Genomic DNA, 21,751 nt, shown 5'->3' with positions numbered 1-21,751 from the left:
TAATGCCAATTATGTCCACATGGGACTTTTCCAGTTCCTATCTTCAATTCTTCTGACAGTAACTTTGTTGTAGTTCTTCAAGATTGTTCAGTTGGAATTTGTTTCAGCATCTGACTTGTCATTATGCATTCTAGTTCCCTGACGTAAACAGCAGGTGTCACCAAATATGTCAACATGTATTTTCTAAGATTCCACTCCTAGCTCCACCAAACCCTCTTAAACTAATGACTATCTTCATTTCCATTCAAGCAGCCTGTTCTAGTTTCATAATTTGCTGTGGTTGCGTAAAGAAATCATGATATACACAAGGCAGTGTCCAAATCAATATAATATTGGATAATACGCCATCAAAATACACGTCCACTTATAAGATAATTCTGTCAGCTAAATCCCAAAATATTACATTAACCTTATTCATTCGTCATCCAAGTGGGTGGCAGATGAATAACAGAAAAGTCAGGACTAGCCAGTGGGTCACAAGCCTCAAATAATTTTCTGTATTGCATAGAGGCAATGTGAAGGTCTTATTTATAACTTATTTTCTTTTGTAGACTTTTGTCTTCTAACTGCATAAATAAATCTGGATCTTTGTCTTTCTTGTAGATGTGTTACTTCCATTTCTGAAATCAAATTAAGAGTATCTTGTTACATATGCCCTGCCTACACTGATTCCTGATATCTTTATGCTGATGTATCTTACTTTTAAAGAATGTTCAACCACATATCTGTGGTTTCTCATCCTAAATTAGCTATTTGTAGCTCATCTCCTAGATCCATAATTTAAAAATGGTGTGAACTCTATCTTCTAGTGTTTTATCTAATTTCATCTTATTCTTTATAAATTTATTCATCTAGCTCCCTGCCATAAAAATGTTGCTAACTCTGTGAACTATTTTTTCAAATTTAATTTAATATCTTCACTAAAACTGTGGATAAATGGTTGAAATATGTGTTCAACAGATTTGTTATGTTCTGTAGATTAACCATCAACAAATGCAGGACAAGCCAGTGGGTCACAAGCCTCAATGGATTTTCTGTACTGCTTAGAGGCAATGTGGCAATGGTCTAATTTATAACTTATTTTCTTTTGTAGACTTTCGTCTTCTAACTGCATAAATAAATCTGGATCTTTGTCTTTCTTGCAGTAGATGTTTTACTTCCATTTCTGAAATCAAATTAGGAGTATATAGCCTGAAAGATGAAAACGAGTAACATAACTAACATTTATGTTCCTGGCTATTTTCACAGTTTTTACCTTTTTTATTGCTAATTCTCAAATCAAATCTGTTACAGCAGTTATTGAATTTAGTTTTCGTGAAGAACCAAAATGAATTTATTTACGAGCATATCTGTAAAATGTGAAGCGCTGAGGTTTCTAATTTTTATATCAGATTTAACAGCACTCTCCTTCATAACACGATCTCCATAAATAGCAAATAACAGTAAAAATAGCATCCAACTTTACATTACACTGAACCAACTACAAATGTACAAGCTGCTGATTTATAATTTAAGTATAGGTTTTATATACTACTCTGTACAAATGTCCCACTTACAAGGCTTAATCACAAATTCTTGTTATATTCCCATGATTTCTCAACAATGACGAAGTAACCATCTCATCCTGACAAGCCTAATTTGATCCCAAAATAAGGTTGTTCTTATCCAGAGTTTTTTTCTCCATTAATATTTCTTACTCCCAGGTATGTGTGAATAAATCTTATTTGAAATAATTAATAGGAAAACCTTTGAGTAAATGTAACAGTAAGGAGTAAAAGTAATGCTGCACTGTCTTTAATATTTCATCATCTTCATCAAATTCCTGACATGTACCCTCAAGTGGGAGAGCAGATATTATGATTGTAATACGTGGAAAAGTTAGATCATTATTACCTTCATTAATATTTTCTTTTTATATATTCGATGTATTTATATTTTTTAACTATCTCTATATTTTCAATCTTTAATATTTTAAAATATTAAGATTATATCCTTTATATATATATATATATATATATATATATTTTTTTTTTTTTTATTATTAAAGTTTATAAGGCAGAACACCAGAATAAGTTGATGACATTTATTTACTTATTGTATGGTTCAGAAACATGAACTGTTAAAAAGAAAAGAGATGAGATTTTTAAGAGCAATAAAAGGTACAAAATTGGACCATATAAGAAATTAACACATCAGAAAAGAACTAGATATTTATAATGTAAATGAAAAGATCGAGGAATGTAGAGAGAGAGAGAGAGAGAGAAAGAGAGAGAGAGAGAAATGGAAAAAACATCTATTTAGGATGGAAAGATATCAGCTACCAAAAGAAACAGATAGATACAGGCCAAAGGGAAAGAGAGAAAGGAAGACCAGTGGCAAGATTGAAAGACCAGTAAAGTCAGAAGAGGCAAATGCCTAATCCTTGAAGAGAAAAATAAGATATATTTTCTGTTTTGCCATTACTTATTTCTACATTTGAATGTAAACACTTGTATGTACAGAACTGTATGTCTATATTATTACTAAAAAGAAAATAAACATAAGCTGCATAAGGGCAAAAATTTACACAAGACTTCAATTTCTTAGTAAGAAATATAACTTATCAATCCTTATTTATGCAACTAAAGAAAGTATCGTACCACAAGAGAACTGGCCAACTGATTGCGAAGGCATGATATTGTTTCCAAAGCTTTCTGGTATTCTTGAAATCTCTGGTTCACAACAGGAGTGTTTTCTTCTATTTCCTAATAAAATACAAATATGTGATCAAATTTTTTTCAACAATTAGATATCAATATATGATATTTACAAACATATATGATGTGTGTGTGTATATGAGAGAGAGAGCCAACATTTGTTTGCTATACAATTTTATCTTGCTGACCTATTATCACTAAATTTTGTAGTATCTTCCTTTCTGATTAGAAAGATTATAGCTATGTTTGATTACACCTCATGTGCAATTGACAGGAAGTAACTTCAGTCAGGAAGCCAACCTTCAATATTGTGATTTTCAGCTTAGAACTTAGGAAATGCTGGACCAACCACCCTCCCCAGTTACATTTCATAGTCAGAGTACAAAGGTCCCCACTGAGAAACGAGATTTTGTTTTTTCTCATTATGTGATGGACGCATTTTCTATGGGAAATCTGCAGACAACATTTGGCATAAAATTTTAACTCTGGGGTGGCTCATCTCTCTCTCTCTCTCTACCTGTTTCTGTTTTTATGTTCTGTGTTTTTCATCTAGAAGGCAGAATGACTTAACTTCTTGATAATATAAAAAACACTCAAAATTGGGTAAGCAAAATTAAGAATACCACACTCAGAACCAATGAGTCAGTAAAGTACATCAAAATAGTAGCCAGTTTTGACGTACCTTTTTTCTCAAAAACGTTAACGGACAATATTCTTTCTTTAAAAGACAAATTTCCATCCAACATCACAGCGCTCTGTCCACATACTATGTTTGGGTTACTTAATAAGGCAAAATAACTTTAAAAAAATTCCTAAGGCCAACTTTTATGTGGAATTTTTTGAGCAATGTGGTCTAGAACTCCACTCCACTAAAATCAAATCCAGTGTCTAGAACATATATGATTATGAAGTATTTGTTATTTAGTTCCATAACCACAAAACATTAAACACCTTTTTCAACCACTTTAACAAGCAAGCACAAACATAAAACATGTGTAAGCCTACAAATGATAAAATACTGTATTAGTTAAAAAACTGATGTTTTTGGGATTGCAAAAAAAAATGAATAAAATAAAAATTCTCCACAAGATTACATATAAAGATGATAAAGAGGTCATATTCACTGCATACATTAAAAGAATATTCAATAAAAATAAGCAGAATGCCATACAAATATAGTCTTAATGTAACCTATAAATCTCTCCTGAAATACAGAATTCATTCACTTTTTCCAAAGATCTCTTCTCTTCCCTAGCCCACACTTCAATGTACTAAAATCAGAAAATCTGTAACTCACCTTACATTAGCAAAATAATATGGACAATACTGATATGAAATGAAGAATGTACAGGGCACAAAATTCTCTGAAGATTATTATTATTATTATTATTATTATGGGACCTCCAGGGAGTCAAGGACTCATCGAAGGAGGCTATAAATCACCCAAACCAGCTGTTATACCTTCCCTTAAATTCATTCACACTAGATGCACTCACTACTCCCTAAAGGCAAACTATTTCACTCACCCACTGCTCTCTCTCTCTGGGAGAAAACCTAGCTCTTAGGCCCTTTCTTGACTGTGAACAAACTTAACTTTCATGGATGTCCCATTTCTCTCCAAATCTTCCATATAACGAAAAATTGCATCAGATGATATCCTGTAACACCCATTCAAAAGTTTATAGACCTCTTATCATATCACTCCTCTTTCTCCTGTTAACCAGAGTCTACAATCCACATACTCGCAATCTGTCCTCATAAACTAAATCCCATAATCCAGATATAATCTTTGTAACTCTTCTTTGCACCCTTTCCACGGCTTCTTTATCCTCTTGGAGCTTGAGAGACCAAATCTTTGCACAATAATCTAGGTGTGGTCTTATCAAAAGGCAAAATGACTTCCTTATCCTTACATGTCAAGGTTCGCTTCAATATCACAATTATCCTGTGTTGTACTTGCAACTTTTGCTATGTGACCTTTGAACTTCAAATTCCTATCCACCAATACACCAAGATCCCTTGTCTCAACTGTTGTCACTGTTGGCAGTAAGACATGCTTAAGTTGCTACACACGATTCCTTAAAATTATCAAGTTTCAATTGTATTGTTTTGAGTGGATTGACATTACTTAAACATCATAGACAACAGTTAATAAATAAAACACATTAACTGAGTTACTGCAAGTAACTCAGTTAATGTGCCTCTAAAAATGGAAGCGGCAAGTCCTTTGTTCAACTTTCACCCAAATGATTTCGTACAGTTTTAGAAATATTTTATTCAGTATTTAACCACAATAGTGCCAAAGAGAAACAGTTTTTTTTTTATTTTCACTAGTTTTGTGAAATACTTTGTTTCACTTCCTCAGGAAATAACACAAACTAAAAAACTAGAAAGCAAGTAAAACACAGTTAACATCATCATCATCATCATCAAATTTCTGTCATGTACCCTCAAGGGGTGTACAGTATATGATAGTACTACATGAAAAAAATTACATCATTACTAACTTCCTACCTACAATTTTCCTCCAAATCAGTCTGTTACTTGTCAAGACTCCAACATTATCAGATCTTATATTCCTATCGTCTAAGGCACTTTGTACCGTATCAATCCACCTATATCTTGGTCTTCCTTTGGGTCGTTTTGCTGCCAACCTGGCAGAGAACACTTGTTTTGCTAATCTTTCTTCGCCCATTCTGTTTAAGTGACCACACCACCTGAGATTTGCTCTGCTAACACATGAATTGAGTTTTTGTACCAAACTCAATTCAATGCCTCAGATATCAAAGTGTAATCACTTGTGAATCCTCTAACTTTTCCACTGCATATGTCCAAAAGTGGAAATCAAAAGCAACAAGAAGACTGACCATTGACTGACAGTAGTGGAATCCATACTAAGGAAGCTTGGAAGTCAAATGTTAAAGGTTTTCCAATACTTCAAAGATATAAAGTAAGTAAAACTGGGTGGTAATTAGATAGCAGAGATTTGTTGCCCTTCTGGGGAATGGATTGAATATGGCCTTATTTATAAACTGCAAGTCAGATATCATCACTGGAATACAAAAGAATAAAAAAAGGCAACACAGAACAGGAGTTAAATCTGGGGAACAAACCTTCAATACAATTTGAAAAGTACCAACAGGACCAGAAGGCTTTTTTTTTGTATCCAGTTTGGGCAAAACTGTTGATCCCTTTCTGTCATAAAATCAAAGTAACATTGAATGTTGTGTGTGTGTGTGTGTGTGTCTGTGAGAGAGAGAGAGAGAGAGAGAGAGAGAGAGAGAGAGTTCAGAATGGTAGGAAACAATTACCAAGATCATCTATGCAAGAAATGATCTTGGTAATTGTTTCCTACCATTCGGAACCTTTCCATCTTACCTTTGAAAAGGTAAAATGCTAGACTGGCTTTCTCTGTAGATAATGATGCAACAGAACCATCCAAGTGCAAAAGAGGTGAAAGAAGGGTTGGATAAAAGTTACGGCTAATAGCTTTGATAAACAGCGATTGCTTTGATAAACATGACTATCATTTTGGAAATGAGTTTTCCTGTTTCCAAAATCAGATATTCTGATATCAAACAGACAAGCTTAGGTGTATGCAAGTTATTACTTTACATGGGGAAGAAAAATCTACAAACAGATTAATGTTACTGCTATGGGTTCTCCAATCCCTTTAGCTAACTTTTACATGGAACATTTTGAAAACAAAAATTTACCACAGCTACATACAAGCTCCTACTGTGATTCCACTTTGCTGATGATGTGTTTGCCATTTAGCCCTATGGACAAGACACTTTGAATGCTTTTGTTGCCTACCTAAACAGCCAATATCTCAAAATTTGCTGATGATTGTTCTGGCTCTCTATGTAAGTGTTTTTAGAATGCCATGCTGTTTGGCTTGATGATGATGTGATTGTATATGTAGATTCTGTAAATGGAAAAAGATAGTAATCCATCTGAAAGGCACGTGACTAATGTATCTACAGAAAGCCAACACACATGCTGGAAGATATCTACATATACAATCACATCATCATCATCCAGCCCAACAGTATTCACCTTTATGAATAGGCCAGAGCAATTTGTTCTAATAACAGAGCTCTTTCTACAGAATTTAAATATCTCTGTGAAAGTACAATTCCTACAAAACAGATAAAATACTACATAGCCCCAATACTTCTCCCTCCTCTTAACACACAATAACAAAACATTACTATTCCTATTCTGATGTCAGAGGTACATCAGAAAAGATAGCCAAAATACTAATAAAACAAGGCCTTCGCATCACATGTTAAATTAGCAACTCTGATCTGCTCTCCTAAGAATTCTGTAGCATATCTTGGAGTGTATGAAATTCCTTGTGACTGTGACATGGCCTACTATGAGCAGACAGGAAGATCTGTTAGCATCTGCCTTGGAGAACATAAAAAACACATTCATACCATTATTATGGCAAGTCGGGGCTGGCAGACCACACTCTGTTGTACACCCTTCACACGGAATTAGATGGAAGAAAACAAGTGTACTATTTAGAAGTCATTACAGGTCAGCAAAACTATTTTTAGAGTGAGCCATGGCTATGAAGAATTCTCCTAACTGAAACAGTATAGTTTCATTAATTTGCCAAAACTTTAGAAGGCTGTTATCTTAAGATCAACTCCTACATAGCTATAATACTTCTTTTTTACAACATTACAGGATGCCAAATTAGGACTTGAGATCTTTTGTCTGCCATGTGTAAACTACAACATGCTGCTTTGTGTTCTAAGATGCAAGTTTGAAATCCAGTTAATAAACTTCTGAATTTTGAAATATAAGCCAGTTAATAAACATCCTTTCATAAAATAGTTTGGCATTGTTAATTTATTAATATCATTAAAATAAGTTATGAAGATGTTCTGAATGTCTGCTTGCGGCTATTTAGGATTTTGATATAAACAGAAAAGGAAGATGAAGAGTTTAATGAAAGCCAATTGACATGCTTCTTCTCATGTATACAGCCTTGGCACATTTCTTGGGGAACCAAGGATTTGATGATAATTTAAAGATGGATAATAAATGTTTCTATGCCAATAAGAATTGCTTCAGTATAAATGTTTGGATCAGAAGAATGAAAATAACAATCCAACCAAGGAAAGGAAGCACAGAAGTCGTGAAGATCATCCCACATAGATTTCCTATAAGCCAGATGATGCATAAATGACAGCACAAATGATGTTCATTTCAGAAGAAATTAACATTAGATGTGGAGTGAATTGCTTAGAGCAGCATTTCCCAAACTATGTTCTGTGGAAAGTGAATAAGTGTTCTGTGAAAAATTATCAAAATTGATATGAGTCTGGAATGGTTTTTAAATGTTGCGATAAGTTCAAACAAGTTTGAAAATCAGGCGCTCCTCACTTTGTGTATGGATTGTGCTATTAAGGCCAACATGCGCTGGCTTTGACTCAGCTGCTGGCTGACAGCTGCCCGTGGTTGTTGACACCTCCAAGCACGAGTGAAGTACAGAGGTATCTATTCTAGGAAACGTGCAGTCACAAGCAAGGTCAATGCGATGTGCTGAAGCCTGGCACACTTGTAGTGTGCGCTGTCGAATTTTTGCGATGCGATACAGCCTGCTGCAGCAATAGTGTGCACTTAGCTTTACACTGAATACGAGACCGATGATACTCCACTCTAACCAAGGTGTTGTTCTGTTAAAATTTCAAGATTTGTGAAGTGTTCCATTATAGGAAAAGTTTGAGAAATCCTGGCCTAGAGGACAAATATCAATACTTACAAGGATCACTAGTGATGAAGAGATCTAGAGTGTTTGGATAGTGGGTAGGGTTATCTGGTATTCTGGTAGCCATGTAAACAAATTGAGTAAGATCAGTGGTAACAGCAGATATCTCATGATCTCTGCCTGCTTGATCTGTGAGTTGGAAAAGGAAAGCTGGTTGGAATAAATATTAAAATCTCCAAGGAAAATTTTTAAAGAAACATTTAAAGAAAGGAATGAAGTTTAGAATGACTAACTGCTTTCCCTATGAGAGAGGTGCAGACAACAAATGAATCTGACAGAATAGGGCTGAGAGATTTTTAAATCAAAGATCAAAAAGAAACTTTAGAAACAAATTTGAAATTTTCTGACAGGGTATATTAAAGCTAACATATGCCCAAATACCAACTGAGATGAAAGGAGTCGAGGAGATCCAAGGTGAACAGCGAGAAGCTGAAATTTGAGTTTGTTATGAAAAATAATTGTAGTTTTGTAAAGTGGAAATGAAAATGAATATCACTAAAGTTGGAACAAAGACCATGTATACTAATGAAATGAATCTGGAAGACTTTGGAAAGTTTGCCTTTATCTACATGCATATTTCTTTTAATGGGACATTTGGTCCATAATGGTAGCTGTTTTAAGCTGTGTGAAACTGGGAATGACATGGAATATATAGTAATGGATTCCTTACTAAGCTCTATATATATGGAGAAGTTTATCCAAGTTCTCTACAAATCACATCCTCAAAAGCACTCCCATCCAATATTCCCTCATTATTTGGACTCCCTCCAGACACACCTGGCAGATGTGGCAGCAAGATTATTCACAAGGCAACCCAGAAACCTAAAATATTACCATGAGGTTCAGTCTTGGCAGTCAGTCTATGGAATAATTTTTTTTAAAGCAGTAACCTAGAAAAAAAGAAGCGAGTCTCTTCAAGATGTCTGATATAATTTTGATAATATCACGAAAATTAAATGCTGGAAAAAATGGGTAGAAAAGTAATCAAGATTTTGCTCTGGAATGCAGACATGTTTTTGGTCTTCAGAGGAAATGTATTTCCTCTGAAGGTTGTAGATATCACACCTGATCCCTGCTTTACATTAGTTCACTCATAAATAGTTTCCTCTAGTCTGATTGTCTAATGCTTGTCACAGCTGAAAGATGTATCCAGGACTACTAATGGGCCCCACCAATGTAAAGGTATAGGCAAAGGATTTGGATGTTGAACACCAAAGTAAAACACAATCCAATCAGTGATAGCCAGAACATCAGTTCCATCAGGTTTCAGATTTCTAAAACCTGATGGAACTGGGCCATCCTCAGAAGAACATTGTCAGTCTCATTTTAGGTGCAAGTTCACAGACTTAATCCAAAAATGCATAAAAATTAATTATCTACTTACTGTAACTATTTGTTGTAATTGTTGGTTCAGCCGTTGTTTTTCATTTTTTTCCTTTTGTAATTCCTCTTGTGTCTTAACAAATTCAGAATACATTTGAGTTAATGTCATTCCAGATCGCAATACTTCACTTGTTGCTGCAGCAGTTGGAAATAACTTCTCTATATTTTCTTTACTCAAACCTAAATTTTAAAAAAAAATAGAAACTAGTAGGAGTTTATAATAAAATAAATGAAATAACAAATGATTATTAAAAAAAAAAAGTACCAAAATTGCTAGGCAATAAGTTAAAATACTACTGTCTTTGCAATATAATAAATTTAGTTTAATCCTTTATCCATGTGTGAGCAAACAAAGTTTGCGCCTGAAAGTATCTTCAGGACTGGGGTAAGGTGGTGCAACACCAGGGAGACTTCTTGCAAAGGTGAAGCAAGGTACTATCACTCCTATCTCAGTATCTCCCATAATGCAAAACACATCTCCTTGTGGATATGTCTAATGTTATGTAAGGGAAGGGCCACTACCCAGACAAGTTTCGACCTTTATTGAGGTCTCTTCAGTGGGAGCCAGGCCCAAGTGGAGATACCAGCCAGAAGCATTAGCAAGGTCATCTCTACCTATAGGAGTTGCCAAATGGTGTGCCACCTTTTTAATAAATTACTCTGGATTTAGAGAAAGATGTTTGAAAGTTTATTTTTCACTTGGTTAGAATATAATAAATTTAGTTTAATCCTTTATCCAAGTGTGAGCAAACAACGTTTGTGCCTGAAAGTATCTTCAGGACTGGTGTAAGGTGGTGCAACACCAGAGCGACTCCTTGCAAAGGTGGAGCAAGCTACTATCACTCCTATCTCAGTATCTCCCATAATGCAAAACACATCTCCTTGTGGATATGTCTAATGTTATGCATTAAGGGAAGGGCCACTACCCAGACTAGTTTTGACTTTTATTGAGGTCTCTTCAGTGGGAACCAGACCTTTGTAAGGAGTCGCCCTGGTGTTGCACTACCTTACCCCAGTCCTGAAGATACTTTCAGGCACAAACTTTGTTTGCTCACACTTGGATAAAGGATTAAACTAAATTTATTATATTCTAACCAAGTGAAAAATAAGCTTTCAACATCTTTCTCTAAATCCAGAGTAATTTATTAAAAAGGTGGCACACCATTTGGCAACTCCTATAGGTAGAGATGACCTTGCTAATGCTTCTGGCTGGTATCTCCACTTGGGCCTGGCTCCCACTGAAGAGACCTCAATAAAGGTCAAAACTAGTCTCGGTAGTGGCCCTTCCCTTAACGCATAACATTAGACATATCGGCAAGGAGATGTGTTTTGCATTATGGGAGATACTGAGATAGGAGTGATAGTAGCTTGCTCCACCTTTGCAAGGAGTTGCCCTGGTGTTGCACTACCTTACCCCAGTCCTGAGGATACTTTCAGGCGCAAACTTTGTTTGCTCACACTTGGATAAAGGATTAAACTAAATTTATTATATTCTAACCAAGTGAAAAATAAACTTTCAATGTCTTTGCAATAAAGAGATAATGAAGATTATGAAATGTGTTTGTATTAAACAAGAATTATACTTTTGTTTTAATCCTTGACCCAACTGTAAGCAAACAAAAGTTTTCACTTCATGTGCAACTGTGGAGGGGTTATCAATGGTTATCTGCCTATTTCCACACACACAAACCAATATTTCCTTCATAAGTTATTCACATTTAGCATTATTGTTATTGTTTTTAATACATTATCACATACAAGCAAAACAATATCGTGCCCTTCAGGCACATTATTTGGATGGTCCTTAAAAGTTCACTATAGTAAGAATAAACTGTAATACCAAACTATAAATTAAAGAAGTCAAGAAATGATATTCTTGGTTTAATCCTATATTCAAATGTAAGCAAACAAACTATGCATGTTAAGTATCTTCACAATGGGGCTACTTGTAGATAGAGGCTAATGACATCAAATCGATTGCCTTGGTATCCCATAATGCAAAACACATGCCCTTTCAGATGTATATAACGTTATGCATTATGGGAAGGGCCACTACCCAGACCAGTTTTGATCTTTATTTGTTTGCTCACACTTGGATAAAGGATTAAACCAAGAATATCATTTCATGGTATCTTTAATTTATATTCTAACTAGGAGTTGAAAAGCTTTCAAAAAATACCAGACTATATAAGCAGACAATAATAAAAGCCACATATACTAATAACATTCTGGTATATTATGAACATTTGATTTTGAAAATTTAGACATTAAAATAGTGAAACAGAAATAAATCAACAAATTTTACTGGTTGTCCTAAACATTCATGTTATTAAATTTAGAGCTGCAGGAAGGGCTAATATGATCTTTACAAATTGTCGTTGGAAGGGGGGAGGTCTTTCATCAACCAATCATGAACATAAAAATGGTTGAAAAACAAAAATTACTATAGGTTTAGCAACAAGGTTACAATTTTTTACATTTAAACTGAAATCGTTCTGATGATGAAATTTCAACTGTTAAATATTTTTGCTGATTTTTGCATATATGAAAATCAAGTATTCAGAGCTCAGTTTATTTGTTTATTTATTTATTTTTCATGAGTGAGATGGGTGGGAGAGGGAGAAAACTGAGTAATCTGCAAAACCATGGCGAAGACCTTTGTCCAGCAGTGGACAGAACCAAAACCAAAAGGTTGAAGAAGAAGGAGAGAGCTCATGAGCGAAGGTAATTTTGTAAAAACCCAGAAAAATCCACACTGGACCAGAGTGCCTAAAGTTATACAATATATATGAAACATGGATTATCATCATAATCAAATTCCTGTCATGTACCCTCAAGGGGTGTACAGGATATGACAGTACTACATGAAAAAATTACATCATTACTAACTTCCTATCTACAATTTTCCTCCAAATCAGTCTGTTACTTGTCAAGACTCCAACATTATCAGATCTTATATTTCTATTGTCTAAGGCATTTTGTACCATATCAATCCACCTATATCTTGGTCTTCCTCTGGGTCGTTTTCCTGCCAACCTGGCAGAGAACACTTGTTTTGCTAATCTTTCCTCTCCCATTCTATTTAAGTGACCATACCACCTGAGATTAGCTCTGCTAATGAATTCCTGGATGCTGACAATGTCAAGTTCCTTCCTAATATCCTCATTTTTAATATGATATTGCTTTTGACGCCATCTGTTCACACCTCTAATCTTTCTCAGGACTCTCATATCTGCGGTCTCTAGTCTTTGGTCAAGTGTTTTACTTCTGACCCAGCTCTCAGATCCATAAGTTAAAACTGGTTTGAACACTGTCTTGTATACAGCTAATTTAGTGTTCCGACTAATTTCTCTCTTATTCCATATGAATTTATTCAATTGACTTCCCACCATACCAGCTTTGCTGATTCTGTTGTCTATTTCTATATTTAATTTACCATCTTCACTAAAAATCGTGCCTAAGTAGCTGAAATGTTTTACTTGTTCCACAGGTTCTCCATTCACAACACAGTTGACATTTTCAATCATTCTGCCTATTTTCATTGTCTTTGTCTTTTTATTGCTGACCCTCATACCATATCTATTACAGCAGCAATTGAATTTAGTCAGAGAATCTTGCAGACTTGTAGCGGATTTATTTAGAAGTATAACATCATCCGCATAAAGCAAAGAGCTGACATTAACATCTCCAATTCTGATATCATGTTTAATACCACTTTCCTTCATAATGTGATGCATATAGATAATGAATAACAGAGGGGATAATGTACATCCTTGTCTCACACCAGATTTAACATTAAACCATCTTCCTGTACTTCCTTCAATTCTAACTGCTGACTTACAACTCAAATAAAGACTAAGTATTGCTTGATATAATGCCCCATTGACACCATATAACTGCAGCGTATTGAATAGCTTCTCTCTTGGCACCTTGTCATATGCCTTTTCCAAATCGACAAAACTTAAATACAGATCTTTGTTATATTCCCATGCTTTCTCGACTATTTGTCGTAAAGAGAAGATCTGATCCTTAAACCCTGTATTTGGCCTGAATCCAGCTTGTTCTTCACCAAGCTTTTCTTCCACAATTCTTCTCAACCATTTCTCAAGTATACTTGCATAGATCTTGCCAGGAACACTCAGTTGGGAAATACCTCTGTAATTCTCACATTCAGTTTTATTTCCCTTTTTATATATGGGTACTATGAGAGCTCTACTCCAATCATCGGGAATTCGTCCCTCTGTCCAGCCTTTCTGAACTATGCAGTGCAGCCACTGTAAGACTTTTATACCACCATACTTCAGCATTTCTGGTCGAATATCATCTACTCCTGCTGCCTTTCCACATTTCAAGCCTTTCATGGCTTTTTCGACTTCAAGTATGGATATGTATTCCTGACTGCATGCCTGGTCAGTGTTTTTTATCACTGTGCTGTCATCACTGCTTGTTTCATTTAGCAGTTTTTCAAAGTAATTACTCCACACTTCAAGGATATCTTTTTCTACCGTTTTCATGTCACCTTTATCATCTCTAACTCCTTTTACAGCACTCTTTCCTCCATTCCTAAGCTTCTTCAACAACCACCAGAATATGTTGCCACCTTCTTGATATTTATTTTCTATATTCTTGCCAAAGTCCTCCCATCACTTTTGTTTATAGTTTTACACACTGTTTAGCTTTCTTACATTTGTCTCTGTATTCTGTAAGAGTAAAAGCTGACTTATTTGCCAGGAACTTTTGATATGCTTTCTTCTTTTCCTTCACTGCCTCTTTAACTTCCTGTGTCCACCAGGGAGTTCTGATTTTTTTATCCTTACACACAACCTCACCACATGCCTCTCTAGCAGAATCAATCAATGTTTTCTTCAGAGTTTGCTACTGAATCTCCAAGATTTGATTCCTGTTCTCAAACTCTTTCATTTTCTTTTCAATAATCTTTCTGTATTTTAGTCTACAGTTCACATTTGAGAGCAGCTCAACTTTTATTCGCTTTAAAACTTTCTTACATGTTATTCTTTTCAATATGAAATTCAATTTTATCCTGCTCAAGACTAAATAGTGATCACTTCCAATTTCAAATCCTCTATACACTCTGGTGTCCTGCACCAGGAAGAAAACATCACTATCAACAATAACATAGTCAATGAGACTTTTCTTATTCCTAGCCTCTTCTCTCCATGTGAATTTGTGCACATTTTTATGTTGGAACATGGTGTTAGTAATAACCAGTCCATGTCCTGAGCAGAAATCCAACAGATATTTGCCATTATTATTTGCTTTGCTCTTTTCTCCAAATTTTCCCAAAATATTTTTGTATGTCTCGTAATCATTTCCTACTCTGCTATTTAGATCCCCAACAAGGACCAACTTTTCATTTTTCATTGTGTCAGTTGCTTTTTCTAAAGCGTCAAAAAATTCGTCCACTTCTACCTTAGTAGAACCTTCTGTGGGACCATAGGCACAAATAAGTCTCATTGTCCAGTTCCCCATTCTCATATTTGCCCACATTACTCTAATTGAGACTGACTGCCATTCAAGAAGATTAGCCTCATATTTTGTGTTGAATACTATGGCTACTCCTTCTTTTCCTTGATTGTCATTGACTAAATATAACATTTTGTATTTATTGCTCAGAAAGATCTCACCAGTTTTGGTCTTTTTTGTTTCAGTCACCCCTATTATGTCGATCTGGTACTTATCTAATTCCTCAGCTAGCTCCATTTCTTTGCCATTCAGGCTTCTTACGTTGATAGTACCGATCTTTAACTCTGGTGATGTTGAGTTGGGGTTTGTTTTCAGATTTGTTCCAGTAGCTGACTTTTTGCTGTTCGCCCTGGTTCCCTGGCGAAAACAATGGGGGCCTTGTTTAACCGGGCGACGCCCCAGCCGGCATGAAATTTTGTCATGTTGTACCATCATTTTTTATTTTGGTTTAACTAATAAGAATACAATTTGGTCGGCTAAATCCCAAATTGCCAGCCCATCCTCGTTCGTTCAGTATCAAAGTAGATACCCAACAGGGTGCACCACGAGAAGGTGAGGATTGGACATTAGGTCAGAATCCCTGGTCGGTTCTCCGCATCCCTTGAAAGGCTATGTGGAGGTCTCCTCTCAGTTATACAGCTTTGACCCTTAAGCACACTACAGATATATAATTCTGTTGTAACATATCAAATTTCATTAACTTCCATTTAACCAGAATTTTTGCCATCATTTCTGAACACAATAAACTGTATTCCAATTTTACAAAAATTTGGAATACAGTTTATTGTGTTTCCGTCCCGGTTTACTGGTTCTGTGCCAGGTATGTCTGCCTTGAGTGTTCATTGTAGCATCATGACACTAAGCCAATTCTATTAAGAGTCTTGTTTGACATTTTCAATCTATTGCATTCATTCATTCATGGCCTATGTCTTTTCCTAATATCTTCTAGATCAATAACATAATTTTGTTGACTAAGCAAAGTGCCTGCATTCTGATAATAGGACCAAATTATTCACAGCTTTTCCTTACACAAGATTATGCTAAGAGGCAGATGACTACTCCTCCAATATCTCATCATTATTCACTAAGTTAAACCAACTCACTCCTAAGATACTCTTTAAATGCATGATCAAATGCACGGTCTCCAATTATCACTCTTACACAATGTACAGACTTTGGAAAAGGGAGAAAAGGTGTATTTAGGCTTTGTTCTTACTACAATTCAGCTATCCATTCAAATTTTCTATTAAGTTTCAGAACACTCCAAAAGCCATTCCTAATCTAATATCCACTTCATTCCCTCAACCTTCCAAAAGAGAGACATGCTCCACATTCTTGGAGAAAGAAAACACATGATCCAGGTCAGATACTCTAAGATTCTTAGATTACTTTAATCTCCAGTCCTTTCTTTGCAGTACTATTTATCCCAAAATCAATTACAAGACTAAACAGAAAGGTAACAAAACATACCCCTATGAATTCAGTTCTTTTAAATCATTTACAATGAATTTTAACATAAGCCTTACTGTTATCATATAAAGTAATCAATAATGCTAATAAGTCAACAAAACATGTGATCACATGTTTCTGAAATTCTAAACATTTCTCAAAGATCTGCCTCAGCAAAAATATTTCATGTCTATGCAGCTTCTTCCTCTTCTGAATCCATTTTACTCATCTCTAGGCTGCTTGTCAGCCAGCTACTTTATCCTGTTGAGTATAACAATGAAGAGGATCACACATGGAATAGACAATAAGCTTCCCCTATAATTCTCACATGCCATACATCTCTGTTTTCTTAAAGATGGGTTATACTTCTGGTGAAATATTTGGGATACCACTTTGATAAAAAATGTTCAGTTTCGGTCAGCAAGTCACTATACTCTACTTACCTCCTTTCTGCATTTCTCTAGTAATCATACCATCCTAGATTTATAAAATTATTTATTTAAAGAAAATCTAACCTCAGATGGTATAATAGGACTGATTCAAATTAGGAAGTGGAACTAGTCTGTTCATTAAGGACATGAATGAATATTGAAAAGATTATTAAAATTGTCTTCAGTTTTGTTCTATTTTTTTTCTTTTTGATAGCTTCACTCCAATCTTTCTCTTCGATGTAACTTATAGGTTCATAGAATCCTTTGTGACAATTCTTTCTAAATCCATTCTCTGCTACGCTGTTAAATCACAAGTTTTGTGTATTTTCAACACTGTGCTTTCCTTATACCTTATGTTGATGGGTGAAATGCAGAAGAGGCTGGATGCTGCTCAAGCCTCTTCAGCATTTCAGCAATTAACTACATTAACTCACTGCTAAAATAATTCTATTTTGCTGTAATCCTAAAATCAGTTTCATGCATAGCTTATTATATATTTAGTTAAATCCTTTATCCAAGTGTAAGCAAACAAAGTTTGCACCTGAAGTATCTTCAGGACTGGGGCAACTCGTGGCAAAGGTGGACTAAGTTCTCATCACTTTCCTTAGTATCCCATAATGCAAAGCACATCTCCTTGCAGACATGTATAATGCTATGCATTATGGAAAGGGTCATTACCCAGACCGGTTTCGACCTTTATTGAGGTCTCTTCAGTGGGAGCCAGACCCAGAGGTGATACCAAGGTTGAAGCAATGCAGAATTCATATTTCCATATGCCAGTTGCAAAAGGTGTCACACCTTATTATTAAATTACTCTGGATAAGAGCAAGATGCTCGAAGTTTTATTCCACTTGGTTAGACTATAAATTATATATTTAGTTTAATCCCTTATCTAAGTGTAATTGGATAAAGGATTAAACTAAATATAGGTGGTGTGCCCATAGAGGGTGCACCACCTAGATAGGACTTCAGTTTCACTCATTGTTGTATTGTATTTGTGTGTGTGTTGTTACAAAACGTTTTTTTTTTATCCCTGAAGATAACTCTGTGACTGAGATGAAATACTGGAAGCATTAAAATTAGTTTTAATCCTTTCTCAGTGCTGATAATACCATTAAACCTCCAACATGAATTCTTCATAGCACTTAAGGCTCAACACATGGAGTGTACCAACCCAGTACAGAGTTTGGCTGAACAGCACTTTACATTCCTTCCTGTCATTTGAAAAACCCGCCAGTGCATGAATCTCCAGAGCCTTAACCATTACCACCCTAAATACAGATTCCCTAACACATTTATCAGTGGGGTTTGGATAATGTTGTCTAGTTCAATGTTAGCAAAATATAATTCTGTCTTATTTCTCACAAAAAAAGAACCCACATTCTCCTGCTTTACTTTTGACAACACCCAAATTCCCATGCATGATGAGATTTATCTTCTTGGTATAAATAACACTTGCCTCAAATCTCTCTCTTGGCACAAACTCATTACAAATAATTGCCTTCTCTGCCTCTAAAATATTAAGTTTTCTTCTTTGCTTGAGGCATTATTTTAACTCCAAACAACTTCTAATTTTGTATAAAAATCACAAATCCTTCCATCCATTGAATATTGCTCCCAAACAACTTTGTGGGAAGGTGCATTATCCTGATGAAAGATGATTTTTTTTTCATCTTTGGGGTCTATTCTCACAAATTTTTCATCTAGTCTGGTTAAAAGATCGGAATAATATTCCCTGGTTATTGTTTTACCCTTTTCAAGATAACTAATAAACAAAATGGCTTTAGCATCCCAAAACACAAATTGCCTTTCCTGCAGATGGAACTGACTTTGTCGTCTTCGGTGCTGAACAACCGGCTTCTGTCCCCTGTTTAAATTGCCATTTGGATTCTTGTGTCAATGGTGAATCCAAGTCACATCCATAGTAATAAATCGATGCACAAAATTAGTTTTATTCTTGTTAAAACACTCCAAGCACGTAATAGAAAGGGGGATGCTAAATCCCTAAAAAACCTATATTTAATGTTAATTACTAATTTAATTAACATTAAATATTTAATTAATTATTTAATTAACATTAAATATAGGAGTACACCACTTTGGCAATTCGATAGTAGAGGTATGTAAGTTCATGTTCACTTAAAACTTGGATATTCCAGGTCTACCTACTCTCTAATGAGACCTCAAAAAAGGTTGAAACCGGTCTGGGTAGTGACCTCTTCTCATAACGTAAAACAATATATATATATATATATATATATATATATACATATATATATATATATATATATATATATACATATATATATACATACATCTCTTAGGAGCAGGCTTTTACATTATAAGAGAATATTAAAGTTAGTGAGGGAGCTTGCTCGACCTTTGCATGGAGTTGCCCTGGTGTTGTACTACCCAAGTGATCATTTACACTTGGGCCTGCCAATAGTTTTTTCGGCATGAAACTATGGATTTAGATGGATTTCGATCCGAGTTTCATACCCGGCTATTAAAACATAAAGGGATTTACCATCCCCCTTTCTATTAACAATTTCACCGGTAAAATAGCCTTTCGGCTTATTAAATTAGCTCCAAGCACTGTTCAGAGATTTTCATGCGAGTGTCTTTTGATCTGCTGTGAGCAAGTGCGGCACCCATCTTGCTTTTTCATTTACAATTCTTCATGCAAAATATATCCCATACATTCTTTTGAAATGCCTATAGTCTCAGCAATTTTATGCACTTTGACTCACCGGTCATCCAATACTATATCATGCACTTCATCAATGATTTCTGGCGTTGTTACACTTTTTGGATGTCCTTCACATGGATCATCTTCAATCAGAGCTCTCCGCTATACTCAATCCTGAATTTTGGTCCATTCTCTTTGGCATCTCAGAAGCTTCCGCTCAGAAAGAATTCCAAAAAATAAAAAATAAGCACATCAAAAAGTTTAATAACCTTTGTAAGTCAAAACCGATACCTCAAGTTCAACTTCTCCATACAGTAGTCAACCTATCGTCGAAAACAGCACATCCCAAACTGTGAGCCGCGGCCCCCTTGGGGGGCCATAGGTTTTGTTGAGGGGGGCCGTTAAATAATGAAAACAAATTTTAAATGTTTTAAGACTAAGTAGATTTTTTTTTATTTTAAAAGAAATGTATTTAACTTTTATTTGTTATTTCTTTTTTGTTATTTTTTTTATATTTTAATGGAAAAATTCACACATTGGTGTTGGTTCACAAACTTTGCTTCCTGCATATTTCGGTGCTTAATGAATATTAGTAAATATTGCTTATTCATATGTTTCATTTCAAAGCAGTGGTTAATTGTATTTACTTCGAATGCTCTCCAGGGAAGCTCCAAATCTTCCTGTCCCTTTCATCACGCATTCGTAATCAGGAACTGTTGATATATACATATCAAAACTCGTTTTATATTATCGCTGTCATCCGAGCTAGTAAAAGTTTCACATATACTCCACACATGAAAAAAAGCTTAAACAAGTTCATGTGGGGAGATGGGGAGATAGTAACTCCCTTGCAGTGGTAAACAACACGCCCTCTCTAACAGCCACTATAACTGCAGCGGCAATAAAAACAAGTACTTTTATTTATTATGCCAGTGAATAAGGTATGAGGAGTCTGTGTAATATATTTCTCAACAAATAGTGCAATTAGAGACAACTGGGATAAAAACACACTAATTAATGAATCACGTGTCCTCTCATACAGAAACTATGCTGTATAGACTGAAACAAAACCATATGTTGCATGGGCAAACACAGTATCTAACTAAAAACTATTGTTATTAATTAGATGTGTGTGAGTTCGATTTCCCAAGGCAACAATAAAATTCAACCGAACGTGTTAAAATTCGTAAAAGTGTTAAAACTAAGTAATATATATATATATATATATATAATGAATGTTATGGCAGTTTCACACAGTTTCACTTTCACGTTGAAGGGAGTTAGCATTTCAACTCAATTGTCAGCTACGCCTTTATCTTTCGGTTGCACGATCTTTTGTTAATACCGCACCAATCATATGCACGTTTTAATAACCTGCCTTTGCTGTCTGTTTCGCATTAGGCTTAATTACCTTAAAGGGAGAAAAGTCACAAAAGAGAAAAATGTTCCTGGTCCGGGTATTCCCTTATTCAGGTAATATTCACTAATTTCATGTTAACAGTCTGTGGTGTGCTAGTATCGGTAAGTGGTGATATTATTTGATCTATTCTACGTTAAAAAATTTAACCCTGAGATGGATAAGTGGCTGATAAAAAATATAAAAAAATTCCAGCGAACAATCAGAAGAAGAAACAGAAACAGACTCAAAAAAAAGGACAGTTTTTCATATTTTACCAGAACAGCCCGCATCGTCTTCAGAACCAAACGGTGAGAGGCAAAAATGTAATATATGCATTTGATTTTTGCAATATTTGCTGTGTATGTTTTGTATTGAATATAAATACAATAAATATTATAATAATATATCTCTCTATTACGATTTATTTTCGAGGGG

The 21,751-nt window shown here is 35.1% G+C and overlaps 1 protein-coding gene across 3 annotated transcripts in view; it reads right to left on the bottom strand.

The window, feature by feature from the left end:
* The window catches only part of LOC150106811 (nucleoprotein TPR-like), an 826,699-nt gene that overhangs the window by 621,562 nt on the left and 183,386 nt on the right, over positions 1-21,751 (bottom strand). For all 3 annotated transcript variants that reach the window (XM_090393327.1, XM_090393328.1, XM_090393329.1), the window contains exons 9-10: positions 9,866-10,044; positions 2,640-2,744 (exon numbers count right to left, since the gene is read on the bottom strand). In XM_090393327.1, coding sequence (XP_090249453.1) covers positions 2,640-2,744; positions 9,866-10,044 — 284 coding nt within the window. The remainder of the gene's footprint in view (positions 1-2,639; positions 2,745-9,865; positions 10,045-21,751) is intronic.

The sequence above is a fragment of the Typopeltis vanoorti genome, chromosome 5 (assembly GCF_054136105.1).
Source record: "Typopeltis vanoorti isolate ZY-2024b chromosome 5, IOZ_Tvanoo_1.0, whole genome shotgun sequence".
NCBI classification, from domain to species: Eukaryota; Metazoa; Arthropoda; class Arachnida; order Uropygi; family Thelyphonidae; genus Typopeltis; species Typopeltis vanoorti.
This window is presented reverse-complemented; position numbering and strand designations above follow the sequence as displayed.